Below are 13,992 nucleotides of genomic sequence, written 5' to 3'. Positions count from 1 at the left end.
GTCTCCTAAACTGGACTCAACCATTCCCAGCCCCAAAGCCAGGCTCCACCATCCCTGGCCCCAAAGCTGGGTTCCTTGCAGGTACAGCCTGGCACTGCCACTGGTCCTGGTCCTTCAATGTTTTAAAGAAAACCAGCAAAGCAAACTGCAAATCTTGTGGTGGGTCCCAGGTGTTTGCAGACCTCTAATCTAAGACTGGTTTTGACAAACTAGAGGGAATCCACCTGGAGCCCAGGAGGCAGGAGAAAGCTGGGTTTGGTCAGCCTGGAAGGAGAAGGCTCTGAGAGCCTCACCATTGGCTTTGGCTGTCTCCTGGGAGGGCTGCAGGCAGAGCCAGGGGCTGCTCAGGGTGCACAGGGATAGAACAAGAGCCACGTGGTGCTGCCAGAAAATTCCCAAGAAAAACTCCCGTGAGGGTGGTGCAGTGCTGGGAGGGGGCCTGGAATAGAGGTGGGATCTGCATCCTTGGGGACAGAGATCACCTGAGTAAGACCCTGAGCAACCTCCCCTGGCCTTCAAGGGGACCCTGACCCAAGAGACCCAGGAGGTGTCCCCACCCCACCCCTTTCTGTGTTTGAGACAGGAGCAGAGGATCTCCTGAGCTGCCAACACTGGCACAGCACCAGTACAGCACCAGTACAGTGCTGGCACAGCACTGGCACAGCACCAGCACCAGCAGGTTGCACAACAGTGACCACAGCTCTTGTGCAAAGGGGGCAGAGCCAGAGGGTTTCAAAGCCACCACCTGAGTCCTTCCCCTGCGGCGTCACCACCACTCAGAGGAGCAAGAGGAGGGTTTTTCAAAGGCTCCCGAGACAGTTGGTGGTGTCAGAGCTGATAACTGAGTGTCACAATGAGGGACTTAATTCGGAGAATCACAGGATGGTTTGGGTTGGAAGGGACCTTAAAGCTTATCCAGTCCAACCTCCCCCATGGGCAGGGACACCTTCCACTAGCCCAGGTTGCTCCAAGCCCTGTCCAACCTGGCCTTGGACACTCCCAGGGATGGGGCAGCCACAGCTTCTCTGGGCAGCCTGTGCCAGGGCCTCACCATCCTCATAGGGAAGAATTTCTTCCTATAGTCCCATCTAACCCTGCCCTCTGGCAGTTTGAAGCCATTCCCCCTTGTCCTGTCCCTCCATCCCTTGTCCCCAGTCCCTCTCGAGCTCTTCTGGAGCCCCTTTAGGCCCTGCAAGGGGCTCTCGGGTCTCCCTGGAGCCTTCTCTTCTCCAGGTGAACCCCCCCAGCTCTCCCAGCCTGGCTCCAGAGGGGCTCCAGCCCTTGGAGCATCTCCGTGGCCTCCTCTGGACTTGCTCCAACAGCTCCATGTCCTTCTGATGTGGTTCCCAGGGCTGGAGGCAGCTCTGCAGGGGGGTCTGCTGTGGGATCAGCCCAGGGCACGGGGGGTTTCTGGGCTGGGTCATGTAGAGCTTCTCATCCACCAACATCCCCAAGCCCCCCAGGGCTGCTCTCCCTCCATTCTCCCCCAGCCTGGATTCACACTTGGCATTGCCCTGACCCAGGTGAAGCACATTGCACTTGGCCTCCCCGAGGTTTGCACAGCCCCACCTCTCCAGCCTGTCCAGGCCCCTCGGGATGCCCCATCCCTTCCCTCCAGTGTGTGACAGCACCCACAGCTCAGTGTCACCAGGACACCTGCTGGGGCTCCATGGATCCCACTGCCCAGGTCACCAACAAGGATGTTAAACACACTGAGCCCTGAGAAGCACCACTCCAAACTGCTCTCCAAAAAACCTGCCCTCAAACCGCTTCAGAAACCACCAAAGTGGGAGGTTTGGGAGATGCTTTGTCTCTTAAATGTTCACTTTCCCTGGAGACCACGATCCTGCTCCCAGGTCACAGTGTATGGGAAAGGCCATGGGTCTGGCTGAGCCTTCTGCTGAGCACCCACACAACACCAAACCCTTGTGCTCCTTACCTTGTGCTCAGAGGAGAGATCAGAGGCTGCTCCTCTGGAGTATGGAAACAGGAGGTGCCATCCACCCCTGGGCACAGAGATTAGAAGCAAAGGATGTGAAGCAGAACACCTGGATTATATTTGAATTTTACCTTTTTTGTTTGTTTGTTTGTTTCCTTTTTTGCCTTTTGTGTTCAGCTACAACAGCCTGAAGGTCTTACACCTTTCTCAAGGACACTTCAGTGAGCTTTGCTGTGCAGCCTGCCTGGTGCTGGGGAACCAGCAGAATTAGGGAGACTTTGCTAAAGGATGGGTCTGTGACTGTCACAGCTACATTTTCCCAGAGGTAGAGAGACAACACACACCTGGTCACAGCTCAGCTGAGGAGGGAGGATGGAAGCACCAGGAGAGAGGGAGCCAGGCAGGCACCAGCTTCAGACATGGACCCCGGCTCTGGGCAGACCCCAAAACCTTCCAGTTGCTGCTTCTCTTCCTAAAGCTCCTGTTCTTCAATTCATGCCCTGATGAACTGATAAAAGCAACGACAGTTTCTTTCAAAAAACCTCAAACAACTCACTTAGGAAACTCCAGCTGGTAAATTCGGTTAGAGAGGCAGCCCACTTCCCCAGGGGGAGGGCAAGTGCAGATAAAGAACTGGGTCACTGAGGAGTTTCATCACTGAATTCTGCCTTGGGAACTCCCTCAGAGCTGCAGCAGCTTCATCACTCCAAAGCCTTTGGTCTGTCCCTCCCTGACTCCCGTCCAGCACAGGACCTGGTGTCTCACTGCAGTATCCAGATCCTTGTGAAACAAAGGAGCAGCAGCTTCCCAAAGAGTCCCTCCTGCCATGGGAATCCTGCAGAATCCCCACAAAAGCTCAGAAGGACTTCTGCCACCTTGGCTGGACTCCCAGAGGCTCAAGGTGCACAAGCACTCCACTGCCCCAGTGTTTAGGCACCAGTGGCCTTTGCAGAGCCCCCACAGAGCCCAGTCTCGAGTGTCCACGGTACCACTGGTGGGACCACGAGGCACCAACCACCCAGTGAGCTGTAGGAACAAGGTACAGAGCCAAGACCTGTGGTCTGACCTCAGAGCTTTTGGGATTTCCTTGTTTTTCCCTAAAAGTTAGCCAATGTGTATTGAAGCTGTTCCAGCTGGAGGGGGGGGGGGAAACCACCTTTTTCTTCTCCTTTCCTGAGGTCAGATGTCTCAGAGAGCAGCTTTGCTCAGTTCAACACCTCCGAGGCAAACAGGCACAACGACTCAGTCTGTCTCCAGCATCTCCCCCTCTCCCTGGGCAGATCAGAGACCACAGAAGGGAGCTGGAGCAGGTCCACACAGGAGGATTGGACAGGGAGTATCCCAAAACTCGTGTGCCTGCCGTGGTGGCACCACAAAATCAACACCAGTAATAATGGCATTTTTGGTAACACATTCAGACTTTTGCAGCAGCCCCAGAACAACCCCAAACTGGGAGTCACAGAGACAGCCAAGCCTCTCCAGGCACAGCAGCGACTCAGGGCTCCCAGCAGCAGGTTGGTATCTCTGGGGTGTGAAAAATGGAAGAAGACCCTGCAACAACATCTGAGCAGCTGCTGGCAGCGCTTGCACAGGTCCTGCTGGTTGGACAGGGCAGTCACTGCTGGCACAAAACGTGCCTGGACCCTCTGGAAGTTGCATCAGATGTTTCAGAAGCCTGTGAGTGACTGTGGATTCCACCCACCAGACTGTTGTGGTGGGGCTGGTCTCTACTGGGGACATTTGTCCTGACAAAGCAGATGGTTGTGTTGGTCCATGACCTGGGCAGTCCTGGCCTGCCCTGTCAGCACAGCAGGAAAAGAAGCCAACATCTGCCAGGGACACACTGATGTTTCTCCACAGGCACGTGCTCCCAGCCTGGATGAGGGGGCTCATTGTGGAAGAGCCAATTAAAACAAGGAAAGCACCAAATCACAGAATCATGGAATCACAGAATGCTTTGGGTTGGGACTGTAAAGCCTGTCTTGTTCCTCAGACTGCCATGGGCAGGGACACCTCCCACTAGCCCAGGTTGCTCCAAGCCCCAGGTTGTCCAACCTGGCCTGGAACACTCTCAGGGATGGAGCAGCCACAGATTCTCTGCCCAACTGTGCCAGGGTCTCCCCACCCTCACAGGGAAGGATTCCTTCCTATTATCTAACCTAAACCCACCCTCTGTCAGTTTGAAGCCATTCCCCCTTGTCCTGTCCCTCCATCCATTGTCCCAAGTCCCTCTCCAGCTCTCCTGGAGCCCCTTTAGGCCCTGGAAGGGGCTCTCAGGTGTCCCTGGAGCCTTCTCTTCTCCAGGTGAACCCCCCCAGCTCTCCCAGCCTGTTTCCAGAGCAGAGGGGCTCCAGCCCTGGGAGCATCTCCGTGGCCTCCTCCCCTCAGCCCTGTGCCCTTCCCACCCAGGAGCACCACACACGGGTCTGTCCCACTGAGAAGGTGACTCAGAAGGTGCAGAACATTCCATGACTGGGATCATTTCCCTCTCTGCCCTCCCCAACCCTCCCCAAAGAAGCATCACCAAATCCTTGGCTTTTTTAAGGAAAATGTATTTTTGTGAAAATAGACTTTATTATAATAAAATTTGATATTAAATAAAAACAAACTGTACCACCACCACTCGTGGACACTGTGCTGGCACCACCCACGTACCTCACCTTCCAAAAACAAGGAACTGGAACATGCAACGGAAGAAACACGGGAAAGGGCAGGAACCATGTGGTACAAAACCCTTCCTGGCTTGGAAAGGGATGTGTCTGAACTCCAGGAGCACATCATCTCCCAGGAAAACAGCTGCAAACTCTCTCCATCCATCCCCCAGCCCCGCTCTTCCCAACGCTCCGGGCTCTGGAGCAGCCTGGAAAACAACCCAGGGGAACCGTGGGAAGAGGCGGCCGGGAAAGAAATAAATAAACAAACAAATAAATAAATAAATAGAGAAATAAATAATGAGCTCAAGAAACCCATAAATAAACTGATAAATAAATAAATCATAAGGCGGAGGCCCCAGCCAGGCCGTGGTCAAGGTGGACCAGGTGGGAGCAGCTTTCCAGCAGCCCAAGCCAGAGGCTGAAGGACCAACTCCCAGCAGGGCACTGCTCCTTCCTCCATGGGAATATCCTGGTGCTGGATCCTGACTGAGGCAGTGTGGGATGCTCTAGGCACAGCTGCATATTTACAGTTTACAGTACAAATCAGAACTCACTCGTCAGCCCAGAGACAGCCAAGGGGAGTCAGGGAACAGAAAAGTGCAACTTTTCTTTGCGGGAAGTGAAGGAGTTGCCACGAGCTCCTTTGGAGCAGAGAAATACCAGGGGGTGGAGTACGAGGGGGTCTCTTCCTAAGGGGCTTTGCTGGGAAAAGCCAGTTAGCTAAATTACAGCCAGAATAGAATTCTGAAATGAAAATATTTACAGGGAACCAGTGCATGGAGGGAGCTGCACCCCAGAGCTCAGCACTCACACCCCCAGAGCCACTGCCCCCCTGGGGGGGCTCTCAGCAGGCACAGCTCCCACACCCACTCCACAATTTTCTCAAGTCACGTTTCTTCCCTATGAAAATAATCAGCTTATTGCAGGGGGTTTCTCCTGAACTCTCAGTCTCTGTGCAGAATAACCCCCCTTGTTAGTTTTTCTTATTGGACCCAAGTTTTTTGAAGAGGTTTTTCCCTTTGAAGAAGAAGCTTCTCTTCTTTTTACTCTGCCCAGGGCCGTCGCTGTGGGTGAGAAGGGGCAGCGACGCCTGCTCTGGGCACAGGGCAAGGCAGGAAGGTGGTGGAGGAGGAGGAGATGGTGAGGAGTCACTCTGATCAACACATCCATCTGGGTTCAGCTGGGGGGGGAAAAACAGAAAGCAAAAGAAAAAAGTAGAAGTTAGAGCTGCTGAAGGATGTCACACCAAGATAAACTGGGAGTTCTCTAACTCGGCCTTCTCCCCACCAGTCTCCTCTGGGAAGGTGCAGGTCCACTTAGGAAGTTCCCAGTGGATTGAAGTTTTAGTACCCACAGCCCAGGCCCTGCCTGAGCTCTGACATTCTGAAATTCCTGAATTTAGTACCCCTGCCTGAGCTCTGACATTCTGAAATTCCTGAATATTGGGCTAAGAGCAGGAGAGCAGAAAAGCCCCACTAGAAGACTTGATGCTGCTCCACAGCTGAGTAAGTGAAGCAGCTCCTGGGAGTGTGGATGGAGACAGGTACTGATGCATCCATGGATCCCTGGGCCAGGGAGCCTGGTGGGCTCCAACAGACTCTGGGACAGAAGGCAGGACATTAACAAAATCAAATTTCATAAGAACAAGGGCTGTGCAAGACATAAGGCAAAAGGTTCCTGCTCTGCAGACCCAAATTCAGAGCCAGTGCAAGGGGAAGCTCTGTGGGATCTCTGGCACAGAGGACTGGAGACAAATGGGAAGGGCTGAAGGGAAGGCAAGGCTGAAACATGGCTGTTTTACAGGAGTTGTTTTAGCACACTTAAAAGGCATTTCTGTTTGAAAAAGTGTCATGAAACACAGGAAAAGAGCTTCCAGCCTTCAGCATGCAGGGATATCTGGGCCAAACTGCTGCACCCAGGGGATCAGTCACCCCTGAGCAGCCAGAGCAGGGGAGGCCCTGCCCATGCACCACTGGAAACCACTTTCCTGGCAAAGGTGGAACACTTTCAGGGCAGATCTGCTGGCCCAACAGACAATTTCTCCTGCAGAGTTGTGGATGGAAGGCCCTGTGCAAACTGAGAGGCAGGTACCCAACCCAACTCACAGTCACAATTATTTACTGTCATAAGGACACTGCAGCATCAATGTTGTTATCAAATATCAAACAGCTCAAAGGCAGTGACAGGCAGTGTCCTGCCTGTGGCTGGAAGTCCCATCCTGCTGACTCCCAGCTGTGGAACAGGATGCCCAGGCAGTTCCACACCTGAGACACTCTCTCCCAACACAATCACGTGCAGGTCTTCTGAGAGGTCTCTGTGTGGCAGAAAATCAATAGAACCAGTTCACAGAATCACCTGGTAAGAAACAAATGATACTAAAATTGGGGTTTCTTCTCCAAGAAAAAAATAAAGGAAAAACTGCTCTGGCAAGATCCTCATACAAGTTATTAGAGTTGATAAACAGAAGAGTGATGTCAGTTTTCAGGGGGTGGTTTCAGTGCTCTCTCAGGTATTACTGACTTGCACAATTTCTAGAAAACAACAGAAAAAAAACAGAAAAGAAAAACACAGATCTGCTCCCACTGCCCCCCGAAACCAGGGGTCTCACCCACCCAGCCCCAAAGTTGTTTAAGTGTCGACAGAACAATTATCCACTCAGGGTTAGTTTTGGGGACTAAATGTTACTGTTTTCTTCAATTGAGGGTGTGCAGGGGGGTTTCAGGACTGCTGTCAGGAAGGAGTAAAATCAGGAAGGCAAAAAGTCCAGGGTGAGTGTGCTCAGCCTGAGCAGGAGCTTGCAGAGGCCAAACAAAGTTGATGTGGACAGTGGTAGAAGGGCCAGGCTGAATTATAAAGCAGGTCTTTCCCAAACCTGAATATCCTGGTCCCCAAAACCACCTGATAATTGTTCCAAACAATGTGCTGAACAGATCATGGCTTGTCTTTGACACAGAACCCATCTGGCAGGGAAAGGTCTGACACAGGAGGGTCTGAAGGGGGACCTGCCAGCACAGCCCCAAACCAACCTGCCAAACTACAAGCAAGAAAAGGAGCAAACTGCAGGGGCAGGACCCTGTGAAGTGCTGGGTGGGAGGTTGAAGGTCTTCTCACACACACTTACATGGTTGCTCTCTCTATGTATCATTCATATCTATCACTGGACTCTTCTCTTCCTCATTCTCTGAAGAAAAGAACCGTCCCGGGTGCGTAACACAGGCAGAAATAAATACATGACATCAATTAGAATCAAACACTTTCTGAAGGTGCTTTACAATCAGTCTTTGACAGAAACTGCAAGTCACTGATGCAAAAATAATCCTTGGACAGCCACAGCACTAAAGCAACTGCTCTGAGCTGGTGCCCACGAGTGTTTTGGGGCCCTGCTTGTGACCAGAACTTCTTGGATCCTCCTCTTTCTGCTGTTGTTTTTTGTTGTTTATTCTAATCCCCAAATGCTGTCAGTTCATAAATCAAATTGCTTCACCTTTTCAGTCGCCAGCATTTTAAGATTTACTCAGAAATCATTCAAAATGATCCACCTTCCCCAGGTATCAATTTGGAAATAAATTGTCCTTATTCTCAGGCCTTTGGAAGGGCAGCAGGGAGAAGGGGAGTGACAGACAGGGGGAAAACATCAAATCCAAGAAGTTACAAGTGATTTCAGAAATCACTCACATGATCATGCTGGAGAAGCTTCTGGCTGAGCTTTAACCAATCCCAAAGCTGTGCCATGGTGCACACACATGCCCCCTGAGTGCCAGGGCTCAAGCTGGGATTGGGAATTTGCTGGGAGCCTGTTTTGCCAACAGCAGATTGAACAAGCAAGTTCCTTAACTCTGTGGAGTGAATATGCCCCTGGAGTTTGGAAAGCCCCAGGTATGGCTCTATCACTGTGAGAGTTCATTCCAGCTCAGGGATGGATATGGAATATGTTTGGGTTACAGGAGGAGGTATTTCTTCCTTCTGCCTTCCCCATCAGGTGTTCTGCCCACAGGCTGGGATGCTGGGATTGCTGTGACTGAGCCCAAACCTCTGTGGGCTCAGATTCTGCCTCCTCAGTTATCACTAAACACATTTAAATGCAGTTCATTAATACAAGTTTGGTTCTGAGCAGGGTAAATGTACCACTTTTAAAAGGGGGAAAAGGTGCCCTTCACGTTGGGAAGCTGTTTAGACAGATCTGGATTGCAAAGCACAAGCAAGAGGAGTGCTAAGAGTGCTGAGCCAGAATTCCTCAAGACAGGGATCCAGGTGAATCAGGGATAAAGCAGGACAGGAGTCAGGCTGGCACAACACACAAGCAGCCAAGGCACAGTCATGTCTAGAGTTTAAGTTGATTCCCACTGAAATAAAATTGGTTTAATCATCACTGACTGAATTTCCCAAGTCTTCAGACTACAGAGAACAGCAGTTCACGGATCAGGAGAGTACCAAAAGTACCAAATCCATCCTAAACTGAGGCAGCAGGTTCCTGCTCTGCAGACCCCAAGTCAGAGCCAGTGCAAGGGGAAGATCCAATAGATCTCTGGCACAGAGGACTGGAGACAAATGGGAAGGTCTGAAGGGAAGGCAAGGCTGAAACTTTATGTGGGCTGTTCTAACACACTTGAAAGTGTAAAAAAAAGTGTCCTGCATCACAGGAAAAAAGCTTCCAGCCTTCAGCACACAGGGACATCTGGGCCTGCTGTGTCCAGGGGATCAGTCACCCACTGCTGAGCCCAGCAGGAGTGCAGAGCAGAGAGGAAAGTGGTTTTGGCTTTACAGACCCTTCACACCTGCAAGTGGTAGAAAGGTTACCTGAATTCCCCCCTGGTTTCCAGGAGAACCCAAACTGGGGCTGGAATAAGGACCCCCAGCACCTGAAACAGGCCCTTGTGCTGCTGGAGGGAAGGGTGAGATCTGCAATAAGCTACACTGAGAATTCCACCTGGTTTATTTTACTGGTTCAGGTCTCATTTGGCACCCTCTCTTCCAACAGATGAGTTAATTTGAGAAGAGCAAATCATTTTGAGAGGGAAGCTGAAGAAGGAACCCCAGAAATTCAGACCTGTGTCACCTCAGGGCTCTTAAACCCTGGCAGTAACAGCTGATTAACCTGTGATTCCCCAGCACGGACCAGGTTCCTAAACAGGGAAGCACAGGGCACCCAGACAGCTGCTGAGCTCACAAGATAATCCAAAAAGCTGCCCACAAATCTCATCTCTGAGCCAGGCCTGCTCTGTGTGAGAAGGCATCAAGGCTGGGGTGCAAATCCTGTACCCACAGAGCCTGGAATGCCTGGAAGCAAGGGATGGGACTGAGGTGGAGCCTAAAGGAGATCAAGCAGCATCTGAAGATTGAAAGGGGAGGTAGATACAGAGAAGAGCTGAGCATGAGAAATAAGCCAAGGAATTCTGCAGAGAGCAGGGAAGCTGGGGTGGCACCAGTGGAATGTTCAACAGAGCTGGATGCAGGGCCACACATTCCCTAAGGACCAGCTCAGAGCCAGCCTGGGCCTGCTCCAACACTCTGTGGGTCTGGCACCACCACACAGTGCCAACAACCTCCCAGGAAGAACTGAAGGTTGAGCACATGTGAGCTGGGACTGAGCTGGGTCTCCCCCTGCCTCCCACCCTGGAGTGACACAAGGCCCTGGAATGAGCAGGGAGCTGCTTTTGGCCTCACCCCCTGAGGACTCACCCAGCCTGGGAGATGACCCAAATTTCCTACCTGAGCATTTGTTCCAGGAGTATCAGCAAAATACTACAAGGGGTTGGCTTGACCTCTGAATTCCCTGCATCTGTGGGATGCTTTCAAAGCTCTAGGATCCATCCCACAGATCCATTTGGGAAATCCCTCAGCGTGTTTTGAATTTACCCAGGAGCACCTCGGCCTGGATTAAGATATATCTGACTCAGGGTGGGTGGAAGAACATTGGTGTTTGGGTGTCACTAATTCCAGAACTCTCTGGCATGGATATGAGCATAACTGAGGAATTTCCTGTGTCTGGGGAGCTGCTGAAGTGCTTTGCTTGCAGCAGGATTTCACCACTGACCACCCTGTGGACCCAAACAATTTTCTGGTGGGATCTGGGATGCTCTTCACCCACCTGACCACAATGAGACTGAGGCCCCAGCGGGTTTTACTGTTTTGTGCCTCCTTTTGCACTACAAGTCTTTGGGAAGAGCTCCTAGCACTCCCTCTAAACTCCTGAGTGTCTCCCATGGGATGAACTGGGCTCATGCAGCAAGTTCAGCAATTCCATCCATCCTGCATGCTGTGCAAGGCCAATTCCAGCCACATCCCAGCCTGGATGTCTGTCCATGCAGTCACACATCTTACCTGGCTCTCAGCACTCAGAGGAGAAGCTTCTTTATCTTTTGAGTGAAATTCCTCCCCCACATCTCCATCTGAAGGAGCAGCTTCCAAGAAGTTGGATGGGACAAGCCCCCTCTGTTGGTTCAGCTCTCCCTGCAAGATGAACATTCAGTTCTCACATCAGGTTTCCTGGTTGCTGGAGAAATAGTAACCTGAGGTGCAGAGAAGGCTGGGAGAAGCCCAGAACACTCCCCTGGTGGAAGGATCCTCAGCAAATCCCAGAGCTCACATCCTCATTAGTTGTGGAACAATTCAGAGCCCAAAAACACAGGAGAGAGTAAAGGAAGAAAAGCAAGGCAGGACAAAGGGTATTCCAGCAACATGGTCCCTTCTACAAATTCAAAAAATGTCCACTGCCATCCTGGAAGCAACTGGAAGATGACTGTGCCACTGGCTTTCCAGAGGCCTTTGTTTTGCTCTGGGATTTATGAATGTTTTTAAAGAATGAGGCACTACTGGTTCAGTGTCCTGCAGGCACTGTACCCCTGATCACTGAGCTGCATTATTTATTCCTAGGAAATTGTCTCCAGTTCAACAGGAGTGGTTGGGTGAGGCAAAACCCACCCTGGCAACATTGTTTGTCCAAGACTATGAAAACATTCCCAGTGATCCCCTCCAGCCTTAACCTGGAGCTGGAACCTCGGCTTTGATGTGTGAGGACACACAGCCTTCCCTGCAGGAAGAGGTGGATGATCCAAGGGCCAAGGCTCGTGTTCAGACAGAGCTGGGGGGCAGGCACAGCCCCCAGGGAGGTGTTGGTGTTCCTGGGGCACCATTTCAGCCTCCTGCCCAAGTGTCCCAGTGCCTGGTGATGGATCAGCTCCGAGAAGGAGCTGCTTCTGCCCAGATGTGCATGGACAAATGTGTGGGAGGCTTTGGGAAACCTGCAGGCAAGTGATGCCAAGAAAGAAACTCAGAACCAGTGGGATATTTAAGGGCCACGAAGATGATTTGAGGGCTGGAGCTCCTCTGCTCTGGAAACAGGCTGAGAGAGCTGGGGGGGTTCAACTGGAGAAGAGAAGGCTCCAGGGAGAGCTGAGAGCCCCTTCCAGGGCTTAAAGGGGCTCCAGGAGAGCTGGAGAGGGACTTGGGACAAGGGGGAATGGCTTCAAACTGACAGAGGGTGGGTTTAGATTAGATAATAGGAAGAAACTCTTGGCTGTGAGGGTGGTGAGGTCCTGGCACAGGTTGCCCAGAGAAGCTGGAAGTGTTCCCATTCCTGGGGGTTGCCCCATCCCTGGAAGTGTCCAAGGCCAGGTTGGACAGGGTTTGGAGCAACCTGGGCTAGTGGAAGGTGTCCCTGCCCATGGCATGGGGTGGAATAAGATGAGCTTTACAGTCCCTTCCAGCCCAAACCATTCCATGATATTGGGTTTATAGCAGGAACATGGATTACCAGAAACAAACTGCCCTGCACTGAGTAAAACTGGGGTTGGTTCTTTTCCAAAATTAGAATCCTTTGTTCCCTGATTTCTGCTTTCCTGCCACTCAACAGACTCCAACAACTTCCAGTGCAGCCACAGGCCCTTCCCAACCCCTGCACTTACATAATAGAATCCATCATCATCCATGGAGCCAAACACAGTGATGATGTCCCCAGCACTGAAAGTCAGTTCAGCCTGCAAAGAGTGAGAGAACAGAGGTCACAGGAGAGGCTCTGCCTGGGATTTCCCTCCAGGAACAGGCTCCCCTGGGCTTCTTGCACAGTCACCCTGGCAGAGGGAGCCCACTGTGTTTAGTCTTGCAGGACCAGGATTCAGGAGAGCAACTGAAGTGGATACCTGTGGAATTTGCTGCTAAGGAAGCATTTTGTAAATTAAAAACAAGCCTGTTTCTTAAAGCAGTTTTAATAAAGCTTCAAAATAGGACCTACCATCTGCTCTGGAAAGGTGTGTTGGGGATAAGCTGAGCAAACACAGAAATACCTTTAATTTCTTTCAGTATAATTACAAACCCTGCTCCCTTGGAGGAGCCTGTCTGTGTGCAGTGCTCAGGGATTAGTCACTGGCAGGAATCCACACAAACAGGGAGATCAGACCTGGAAGGAGAACCTGCCCATACCACAGCACACACTGTCACACCCTCTGTCCTGTCAGACACCCCAGCACACGCTCTGGGGAGCACAGGACCAAAGACAAAAGGTGTCAGCAGCATCTTCTAATGGAACAATCTGCCCAGTGGAGGCTCCAAACAGGTTGTGTCCCACTCAAGGCACTCTGGCACTTCCCAAGTGTCAGCTGGAAGGCACCTACTTCCAATATGTTACCTTATTACATCCCTAGTCCTCACTTTCTCTCTGGAGGCAGCAGCTTCCTCCTGTTGGCTGAGAATTGCTTTGCTCCAGAGAGGCACTTGCAGGGAACTTCACTCACAGAAAGGCAGAGCTGATCCTACAGGGAGTCTGGTGCAGTTCACAAGCAGCAGCTGCCCCCTTCCTGCAGAACAAGTGACTGAATATCCTGGGAAGGAGGATCTCCAACAGAACTGCACCAGGTTGGCCCTAGAATTTGAGCTCTTGGCCATAAGAAGGTTCTAGGAAGACCAAATCCCTGCAAAAAGTACAGTTATCTTCCTGCTGACAAGGGCTTACAGTGTTCTTTGGCTGGACATGAGCTCTCATTGTCTCTCCCAAGATATTCTACCATCTCCAAAACACTCTGTCCTCAGCTGCAGGATGTTCTGCTCATGACACACTCAGTTTGGGAGGCAAGCATTCCCTAAACTGTGCCATGTCTTGGCCAGACACTCCTTTCTGGATGCACAGAAAGGATCTGAATCCAAACCCCATGTTCATGTTTGCTCAGAGTGGACTAACACAGCTATGGGGGAAGAGAACAGGGCATGTGCTAATCTCCTTTTTGAAGGAAGGATTCTGCACTGCCACCTTTCCACCTGGAACAGGCTTATCCACAAAAATACTGTTTGGATTATATCCCTTCCTGTTTAAATTATATTCCTTTCCATCCCTGGAAGTGTCCAAGGCCAGGCTGGACAGGGCTTGGAGCAACCTGGGTTAGTGGAAGGTGTCCCTACACATGGCAG

General features: G+C 51.5%; 2 protein-coding genes across 8 annotated transcripts in view; one reads left to right on the top strand and one right to left on the bottom strand.

Moving 5' to 3' along the window:
- Positions 1-13,992, top strand: part of LOC127480909 (uncharacterized) — a 147,769-nt gene that overhangs the window by 32,975 nt on the left and 100,802 nt on the right. The gene's annotated exons all lie outside the window — the stretch shown is intronic.
- TSPOAP1 (TSPO associated protein 1) overlaps positions 4,490-13,992 on the bottom strand; it is a 49,579-nt gene continuing 40,076 nt past the window's right edge. For 5 of the 7 annotated variants that reach the window (XM_051809502.1, XM_051809503.1, XM_051809504.1 and 2 more), the window contains 3 exons: positions 12,498-12,569; positions 10,915-11,043; positions 4,490-5,773 (listed from right to left, as the gene is read on the bottom strand). In XM_051809502.1, the coding sequence (XP_051665462.1) occupies positions 5,567-5,773; positions 10,915-11,043; positions 12,498-12,569 (408 nt within the window). In that variant the 3' untranslated portion in view covers positions 4,490-5,566. Of the gene's footprint in view, positions 5,774-7,714; positions 7,775-10,914; positions 11,044-12,497; positions 12,570-13,992 lie in introns of all 7 variants that reach the window. The other 2 variants (XM_051809505.1, XM_051809509.1) reach the window with 2 other exon arrangements.

The sequence above is a fragment of the Manacus candei genome, unplaced genomic scaffold (genome assembly GCF_025592945.1).
Source record: "Manacus candei isolate 608988 ecotype Guabito, Panama unplaced genomic scaffold, ASM2559294v1 h1tg000076l, whole genome shotgun sequence".
Lineage (NCBI taxonomy): Eukaryota > Metazoa > Chordata > Aves > Passeriformes > Pipridae > Manacus > Manacus candei.
Note: the sequence above shows the minus strand (reverse complement) of the source record. Positions and strands in the feature narration are given on the sequence as shown.